This window comes from Wyeomyia smithii, chromosome 1 (assembly GCF_029784165.1).
Source record: "Wyeomyia smithii strain HCP4-BCI-WySm-NY-G18 chromosome 1, ASM2978416v1, whole genome shotgun sequence".
Lineage (NCBI taxonomy): Eukaryota > Metazoa > Arthropoda > Insecta > Diptera > Culicidae > Wyeomyia > Wyeomyia smithii.
The window spans coordinates 37,690,678-37,700,892 of NC_073694.1; the positions used below are offsets into that span (position 1 = coordinate 37,690,678).

Below are 10,215 nucleotides of genomic sequence, written 5' to 3' on the forward strand. Positions count from 1 at the left end.
GTCAACGGTTTCACAAACCCACCCCCGTTTGTTTTTACCCGTTTAAAGCACAGGAGTCCATCGATGATGAATGACGGCACCAGGAGTTAAAATATATAAATAGATGATTGCACGTACTTAGATTTACATACACGAAAACAAAAACAAATTATAAGAATACGATTCCTTGAATACGATTCCTACCTAGAGGACAGCATGATAGGACATCACTTTGAAGTGGGGGTGGATGTGACGGTAACCCCGTTCCTCCCGTCAACCTGCAGGGTTCCGTCACTTGATTTGACGTAGGTATTAAAAATCCGGAAAAGCACCGTTCGTTTACCGGGTGATAATATACAAATAGATTGAATGTAAAGTCAGTGTATTAGAGTCTTGTACTGTGTTTACATAGGTGAAGCTAAAATAGTGACAGTTGCACTTTTGTCGAGTCGACGAAAAAGAATCGTTATAAATAACAAACAACCAAAGAAGACCAGAAAAAAAATCGAAAGGCTTTAATGAAAGTTATTCAATTTTTTTAAATTTTGGATAAAGTTATGACTTGACTTGCAACATTCAAAAACGGAAGCTCCTAACTGCATCACACATGCCTTATCTTTTTTGACATGCGATCACACAAACACACAACGGGACCGACAGATAAGTCGTTCGACGTTCACACGCCAATTACATTCTTATCGTAAAATTTGTTCGCAAATTAATTAACAGGTTTTCTGTTAGGAAAAAGACGCCACGAAAGTATCGTCGCACAACAGCGGTAGTAAACTGTCTATGATGACTCAATTGATACCGAATCATGAAAAAATGTGACAATCTTTGCTTTTTATGAAAATATATATTTAATTTTATTGCATATTTCAATGAAAATGCGTTGGTTTTTTAAGATCGATCATGTGCCAGGCTCACCGAGCAGGCAACAATGCCCTTCGTCCACTGGATGCACCGTTGCAAACGATAATCGAACAGCGTACCCAGAGGGCAGTGGAATCCGATCGTTTTAGGTTTCGATGTTTCATCGGAGACGCACTGGTAGAAACTGTCCCCGGTCGAACCAGGCCAAAGAGCACGTCTATTCAGATCCGAATCACACTTTGGAACTCCGCAGGTAACGTTTTTGGGTGCTTGTTGTTGACCTTCAGCGCAGAAACAATAAGAATCCGACGCCGTACATGGACAGGCTATTGGGTTGAAATAATTGTCGTCAACGGTCGTCAGCTCACGAATATCTTTTGGAACAGCTGGCGAAAGCTGTCCCCCGCAAGGTCGCCAATCTTCGGGGAATACGCACACTTGAATGCGGAAGTTAAACCACGTTCCGGGAGCGCAAGGCATTTCCTGAAAAACCCACAAGCGTGGTGTATCGGTGGGTCTGCACTGGAGAAAGAAATTCGGATCCGGAATAGCCCACAGAGTGTTTATTTCCTGGAATGTTAGGCAAGCAGGTTCGGGGCATAGGTTCTCATCGTCCGGTTCGTCGTCGTCAGGGGTTTCATCATCCGGGTCAGTGTCATCAGGGTCTTTATCGTCAGGATCCTTATCGTCAGGATTATCATCACCTGGATCATTATCATCCGGGTCAGTGTCATCTGGATCAGTATCATCTGGATCAGTGTCATCTGGGTCTTCATCATCGGGATCTGTGTCATCTGGATCTGTGTCATCTGGATCATCCGGGTCTTTAACATCTGGATCATCCGTATCCTCATCCCCAGGATCTGTTTCATCTGGATGCTCGTCATCAGGGTCTTTATCGTCTGGATCGGTATCTTCACCGTCGTCAGGAGTACTTTCACCAGGAACGCAAACCTCCTCCCAATCATCCGGGTGTACACAGGTTTGCTGTCTGAAACTGAACAATGTTTCCGGTGCACAAATTCTAAGAACTGGAATCCATACATTTTCCTCCAGTGGGTCGCACTGCCAGTAATGCTTAGGATCCTCGTGAGCCCACAAAGTATTGATCTCCTTAAAAGTTTCGCAACGAGGAACGCAAGGGTCTACATCATTCACAGGGTCATCTGGATCGGTGTCATCGGGATCTGTCTCATCAGGATCTTTGTCATCTGGATCCGTGTCATCTGGATCATCCGGGTCTTTATCATCTGGATCATCCGGATCCTCTTCGCCAGGGTCTTTATCATCTGGATCCGTGTCATCTGGATCATCCGGGTCTTTATCATCTGGATCATCTGGATCTTTATCATCCGGATCCTCATCTCCTGGATCTGTTTCATCTGGATCCTCGTCATCAGGGTCTTTATCGTCTGGATCGGTATCTTCGCCGTCGTCAGGAGTACTTTCACCAGGAACGCAAACTTCCTCCCAATCATCCGGGTGTACACAGGTTTGCTGTCTGAAACTGAACAATGTTTCCGGTGCACAAATTCTAAGAACTGGAATCCATACATTTTCCTCCAGTGGGTCGCACTGCCAGTAATGCTCAGGATCCTCGTGAGCCCACAGAGTATTGATCTCCTTAAAAGTTTCGCAACGAGGAATGCAAGGGTCTACATCATTCTCAGGGTCATCTGGGTCGGTGTCATCGGGATCTGTCTCATCAGGATCTTTGTCATCTGGATCTGTGTCATCTGGATCATCCGGGTCTTTATCATCTGGATCATCCGGATCCTCATCTCCAGGGTCTTTATCATCTGGATCATCCGGATCTTTATCATCCGGATCCTCATCCCCAGGATCTGTTTCATCTGGATCCTCGTCATCAGGGTCATTATCGTCTGGATCAGTATCGTCACCGTCGTCAGGAGTACTTTCACCAGGAACACAAACTTCTTCCCAATCATCCGGGTGTACACAGGTTTGCTGTCTAAAACTGAACAATGTTTCCGGTGCACAAATTCTAAGTACTGGAATCCAGATATTTTCTTCTAGAGGATCGCACTGCCAATAACGTTCAGGATCCTCGTGTGCCCATAGAGTGTTGATCTCTCTAAAAGTTTCACAACGAGGCACGCATGGGTCTACATCACTTTCAGGGTCATCTGGATCGGTGTCATCTGGATCTTTATCTTCGGGATCTGTGTCATCAGGATCTTTATCATCTGGATCTGTGTCATCTGGATCATCCGGATCCTCATCTCCAGGATCTGTTTCATCTGGATCCGCGTCTCCTGGGTCTTTGTCATCTGGATCATCCGGGTCTTTATCATCTGGATCATCCGGATCTTTATCATCTGGATCATCTGGATCTTTATCATCCGGATCCTCATCTCCTGGATCTGTTTCATCTGGATCCTTGTCATCAGGGTCTTCATCGTCTGGATCAATATCGTCACCGTCGTCAGGAGTACTTTCACCAGGAACACAAACTTCCTCCCAATCATCCGGGTGTACACAGGTTTGCTGTCTAAAACTGAACAATGTTTCCGGAGCACAAATTTTAAGAACTGGAATCCAGATATTTTCCTCCAGAGGATCGCACTGCCAATAACGTTCAGGATCCTCGTGTGCCCATAGAGTATTGATTTTCTTGAAAGTTTCACAACGAGGCACACATGGGTCTACATCACCTTCAGGATCATTTGGATCGGTGTCATCTGGATCTTTATCTTCGGGATCAGTATCATCAGGATCTTTATCATCGGGATCTGTTTCATCAGGGTCTTTGTCATCTGAATTTTCATCATCTGGATCTGTTTCTCCAGGATCAGTATCATCGGGATCTGACTCATCAGGGTCTTTATCACCTGGATCATCTGGATCATCCGTATCCTCATCCCCAGGATCTGTTTCACCTGAATCTTCTTCTCCAGGGTCATTATCGCCCGGATCGCCGTCATCACCGTCGTCCGGAGTGCCTTCGCCAGGAACACAAACTTCCTCCCATTCATCCGGGTGTACACAGGTCTGCTGTCGGAAGCTGAACAACGTTTCCGGAGCACAAACTCTTAGAACCGGAACCCACACATCCTCATCGACTGGATCGCACTGCCAGTATAGCTCGTAGTTTTCGTTTGCCCAAAGCGTGTTGATTTCTTCGAATGTTACACATCGTGGAACGCAGGGATTTTCCTCCGTGGCCGATAAAGTTGCTAGAAATATAACCAGTAAAAATGCCCTCCAATCCATACTTCAAACTCAAATGGAGTACTGGTGAGATTTCGTATTCGTGCAGTATTTATACCCGTTCATGGTATTCAGAAGTACAGTTAACACTGATAAAAATCGGCGTCATTCAGTCTACCTGCCGCCTATCCACACACACAGTGGGTTTCACCGAAAAGCTTGTCGAACGATGAATAATTGCATCCCTAAACAAGCGGATACCCGGTTGATTTGCTTATCAGCTGTCCAGATGAGTACAGTTTTCACCGAATCAAATGCCATCGGAGCACGCGTCCAGCTTTAGCTGTCACACGAAATGTCATTAATCATTGTTCAACTTGTGTAATTTTTGGCCGTGAAACGTAGCTTTGAATATTTTTAAATTGAATCACGCTTCGAATGAACTACACAACAGGTGCACGGGATTTTATTTTTAGCGTATTCCTAAGTCAATGACTCGATCTACAAGACGAAAATACACATCGATTTACACGATCGCTATATGATAGACTTTGAGTTTCTCAGTAACATGCATTTTAACACTTGACCTTTGACGGTAAGTAGCTGAGCGCTAAGAGGCGGAAGAAAAATAAAACCCTCCATAAACATTTGTCGTGACAAACGGACGAAGAAATCACTCGTCCTAACGCACGTCGTACATTCGTGCATGCGTGCGTGCGTGCTGCATTGTCGTCCTCTAATGCACGTGTGAGTTATGTTTGCTGCCTGACTGCCAGCTGTTGGTAGCTTTCCCCTCGAGGCAGTTCCAATTCTGAGAGCTATTTAATAGCTAATTATCGGCAAGTTAATATCCCGCTAGAGAGATGTCGTTTTATCCCCAAGTCGGTAGGGGAAAGGAAGTTTTTCTTTTTAGGCTGAATTGAACCATGACATGCACACTGTTGAAGCGTATAATTTGAAGTGTAACAATCATTGAACGATTTAATAAACAATTCAAAATAGGTATTTTCCAATCGCAATCAATCCTAGACAGCTGAGGTTTAAAACCCGTCTAATGACAATCATTGAATTTATAATAACTTAAATCCATCAGCACTTATATAATGTCCAATTTAGCCCAATTTCTTAAATTATTTCACGGATCCCATTACCCTGTTTGAAACAGAAAAACGATGAGTCGTAAAAATCCTAAAGCGCAGTATTGATTTCCAGTCCCACGTTGCTCATAAATGGCATAGTTTATTTTAGACTTACCGAAAGAAAAACCTAGTCCCAATAAAACTGAACAGTATATAGTATATCTTCGCTCTGGCGGTAGCCTTCAATGCGCTGGTCGTTTTTCCTGAACCACTGGGAGCATATTTTGTCGGTTGAAAATTTGTCTTGCTACAGGCAATCGAATCGCATGTGGTACCACATTCCAGTCAAACCCGTTTTTTTCGGTTCCTATACAAACACTACCACTCGTTTCGATCTATTGGAAAATTTGATAAAACAAATTCATTGCAATAAAAAATGGATTTCTGTTCCACCTTTAGCTAGAAGAAAGTAGAAACTTTTCCTTCGGAACCAAATTTCAACTTATAACAAACAGCGAATGTAGGCATTGCGCATATTGCGGTTTTCATACAAATCCTGAAGAAAAAAACCCCGCACCTAAACAAGCAAATTCAAGGCAAAACTCCTACTGAAAAAGAGGCCAAATATTTCTCAATCTTTTCATCACATCCGCGCGTACCTTCGTTCTTTGAAGCCTCGTATGTGGAATTGCTTTTCAACCCAACCGGGAGAAAGAAAACAAAGCGACGCATAGCGGCATGATAGCGATTTTGTGTTTGAGAAGAAAAACAAAAAAAACGGGGAAAAATGCTCATCATTCGGGGCACGCTCCTAGCTACGAGCAACAGTTGGGAAATGAAACAGCAATCGAGCAAACTTTTGCTGTTTTGAGTAAACTTTCGCAGGTATTTTCAATTCAATCACTGGGGATAATATAAAACAAACATCTGGGGAGAGGGGAGTTTTTGTTTGTTTGAGAAATATTTGACAGATAGTGAAATCAAATGAAGTTTTGATTGATTTTTTTTTTCGTGTATTAACTCAAGAAATAATCCAAGCAAAATCAATTAGTATCAAAAACTAAAAATGACAGTTTTTCAGAAATTTAGCATGAAAATTAAAAAGTTGTATTCAAAAATCCTGTCATATCCTGTATGAGATAATTGTGATAATTGTGTATGTAGATAATCATTTCGTACATCCAAAAATTGTAAAAAATAGTTGAAAAAAAAAATTTTTGAAAATTTTAGCATTTTCATTATTTATTTCTCCAAGTGTGAATAGTTATCAAAACTAAGCTAATATTGATAAGTTTTCGTAGAAAAATAAAGATTTTTAGAAAGTGCGTTTTTTGAAATCTTTAATCAATAGTAACATATTTAGGTTTTTTTTTCCTTTTATTTGTCTTTTCTGGAAAGAAAAAATTACTGCTTACATTTTTGTCGAAAACATCATCACCACCATCTAGTTCATAGGAAATGGTTAAAGACGAAAACAAAGAGAAACAAGACAAAGAGAAGACTCGAAAATTAGAATGCTGAAAAAATACAGAACATTGAAAAGAAATGGAAAAAGTGCAATAGAAACTGGAAACAAAACGAATAAAAGAAATAGAAAACAGAATAGGGATGAATCGACAAAAAGATAAAAATGTAGAAAAAGAGGAAGTGAGCATTAAGTTAAAAGTAGAAACATGTTAATTACCGAAAGTTCTGGAAAAATGAGAATACTTGTGAAAAATAAAAATTCAAAACTACGAAATAAGAATGAAAAGCAATCCGAATTTATAGTTTAGAGCAAGTGAAGATAGATGAACATAAAAGTTAAAGAACGAGGACAGAAATGTAAGTACTTCAGATATCAAATTCAGAAGGATATTATAAAGAATATAATGTGAAAGAGAATGTGAGTTGAGGGATGGAAACGTAAAAAAAAGATTGGAAAAATGTGAAAGCAAAATTAATATCGGAAAAGACTTTAAAAAATTAAAAAACCAAGAAATTTCAAAAACAAACGCGATAGCACAGCGGATAAACGATAGAAAAAAAGAGAAAAGCAATAGAAAAATTGAAAATTAAATTCTTCTCAGTTGGTCTCAAGGTACGATGCTGGCCTAACAAGCCAGTCGTCGTATGTTCGAGTCCCGGCTCGAGAGAAACTCTTAGTGTCAATAGGATCGTAGCGCTAGACCCACAATTGTCCTGTACCCTTGATAGTCGGCTGTGAAGTCTGTGTATAATAAAACAGAAGGCCGATCTCCGATACGGAATGTACCACCAAGACGGCTTTGCTTGCTTTTTTCGAAGCGCAATCGAAAAAGAAACTGAAAAATTTGAAAAGTAGAATACCAGAAATGAGAAGAATATGCAAGTGGAAAAGATGGTCGGGTTTTAAGCAACATAAGAATAAAAAATAATAAGAAACTTTAAAAACAAAAATTTGAAAAAAAAATACGAGCGTGAAATGTGGAAGGGGTAGAATAAATATTGACGAGGAAAGTGACGAAAAGAAATGAGAATAATATAAATAAATTGGAAATTCGAATGAAAAAAGAGAATAAGAAATTGAAGAGAAACTGAAAAATGCAAGAGAAACGGAAACGAAACAAGAAAAAGAAATAGAAATCGGGATGAGAGAAACGGTGGATATGGGGAAAAAATTGAAAATGAATCAAGAAAAAGAAAAGAAACAAATGGTATGGAAAATGGAAAGTGGAATGATAGAAATGAGAGAGGAAAATGCAAGTGGAAAACATAAAAGTTAACAATTGTTTTTCAATCAATAAATCATTTTGGTATCAGTGTTGAGAAGTTACCATCTGTGATACTCATTATTTACTAATATTTATCATAAATACTTAAACAACTAACGACCCCCCCCCCCCCTTTTAAAAAACAATTATTTTGGTACGCTATAAATGAGAACACAAAAAAAAACAACTAAGATGATCGCTGAAAAAATAATATCTCAAATAGCGGGAGGAGAATGGTGAAAAACATGAAAATCAAAAATTGAAATATGGAAGGGAAACAGGTAAATTGAAGAGGAATGTTACAATGAAGAATAAGACATGCAAAAAAACACTGGAAACTCGAATGAAAGAAAAGAAAAAGAAATTCGAAAAGATATGAAGAAGTGCAAAGCAAAGCAAAGCCTTGGTGCTACATTCCGATTCGGAACTTGACCTTCTGTTTATTTATTCACAGACTTCGCAGCCGACTGTTTAGTGTACAGGACAACTGCGGGGCTAGCGCTACGATTCGAACCTCGACACCATCTGGGAGAAGTAAAAGAAGTGCATAAGAACGAAAAACTGGAAAGAAAATGAGTCAAGAAAAAGGTGTGTTAAAAGTTCAGAAAAAACAGCAACATTTACGAAACATATTAACTAAATTTAAAATAATATAAAGAAAGATCATGAGAATATAAATGTTTTGAAAAAGTGTCAAAAAATGTGGGACATTCAGAGACCAAATTAGAAGTTACACAAGAAAACGAAAGAGTGAAGAAAATTTAAAAACAGAAATAGATAAAAATTTAAGACAAAAAGTAGAATTACAAAGAAAACATACAGAAAACAAAAAATCGTAGTAGCAATGGGGAATAAGAATGGATAACTGTACAGCGAAATTAATGGGGGAAAGCAAAATTATGCAACAAAATGAGAGAAAGCAAAATAAAAGAGGAAGTGGGGTAAATGGTAGAGAATAATTGGAATTAGAAAAACAAGCAAAAAACATGAGTGTAAAAGAGCAAAGGAGAGAAGAGTAGCAGAACAGAGTATAGAGAAGCAAAAATAGTAAAAAAAGAACAAAAAATATGTAATAAGAGAATAAACCAAAAAAGAACATTGAATAAACAAATGGGGAAAGAAAACTATAACCCTTAAAAAATACAGGGTGTATGTCAAAGGGAATTTAAGAAAGGAAATGGGTAAGTTCATAAAAAACGGGTGCGCATGAAGAAAAGAAATATGAAAATGAAATGGGAAAGAAGTTAGTTTAGAGAGAAAATAGAGGAAACAGAAAAATGAGCAAAAGAAACAGAAAACAAAAATGGTTATGAAAAAAAATTAAAAACAAGAGAAAAATAAACCGTAATAGTTTGTGAACTGTAAAGGAAGCGAGTATGAGAAAAAGAAAATGAGAATGAGAAACTTAATCATTAAAACGGAAAAAAAAGTTTGTAAAAGAGAGAAACTTAAGTGAAAAAAATCAAAGTAGACTAATTAAGCAACAGTAATTGTGCCACGTTCGTAAAAAACAAGATCATTGGAATATAATATCATTTCGAATCACACACAAAGCAAAGGAAAAAAACTTGTAAGAAGCCAAATTGAAAAATCTAACAAAAATTCAAAAAAGAGAAATAATGTGGAAACAAAGAAACCAAAATAGAAATATACGAGACAAAAAAAATGGAAAATGAAAAATTAGAGAAGAGAAAGAAAAAGAAAAACAGGAAAGGAACAATTGGAAACAGAGTGGCAATTTTCGCAGATGAAAGGCAGGTTGAAATAAGAAAATGAGTTGGATGGGAAGGTAAATTTTTAAGTAACATTTGAGATAAATCTGCAGAAAATGAAAAAGTATAACGGGAAATAGAAAAAAAAGGAACAAGAACGTAAAATATCAGAGGATGAGAGAAACTATAAGAAGAAAAACAAAGAGGAAGAGAACAAGAGTAATGAGAAAAGAAAAAAAAAATTTAAAACATGAACGGGGAAACTACGAGCATGAAGTAGGGAACAATAATGCATAAACACTTGAATATAAATGAAGATAAGTCAAATGAGTGCTGAAATGGTTTGTAGAAAAGAGATATGGTGAAGGAACAGGTGAATACAAGATGAGAAAAGGAAATCGGAAAGAGGAAAAGAAGCAACATAAGAAAAATTTCAGAAAATATAAAATTATCACTTATTTACTTAAATTCTAAGTAGTGCTAGGAAGAAGTCCATTTCACCGGGAATAAGCGTCACCTGAAGGATAAGGGTACAAGGAGACATCCTCTTTGGAGGACCGTAGAGGATCCGGTCGGCCACAGTATACTTTTTATGACAATTTAAACATTTTCTCTTCTGCCATGCTTTGATTTCGAGTGTCTGCTGTGTCCGCTATTTTTTCTTATTTC

General features: G+C 38.4%; 1 protein-coding gene across 1 annotated transcript; it reads right to left on the minus strand.

Annotated features, from left to right (window-relative positions):
- Positions 1 to 875: 875 nt before the first annotated feature.
- LOC129734061 (uncharacterized) lies at positions 876 to 4,089 on the minus strand. Its single transcript, XM_055695782.1, has one exon. The coding sequence runs from the start codon at positions 4,084 to 4,086 to the stop codon at positions 880 to 882; it is 3,207 nt and encodes a 1,068-aa protein (XP_055551757.1). The 5' UTR covers positions 4,087 to 4,089; the 3' UTR covers positions 876 to 879.
- Positions 4,090 to 10,215: the final 6,126 nt, after the last annotated feature.

Bases quoted from the DNA above. Each gene is read 5' to 3' on its own strand.
- LOC129734061 (XM_055695782.1), bottom strand. From the start codon at position 4,086: ATGGATTGGAGGGCATTTTTACTGGTTATATTTCTAGCAACTTTATCG.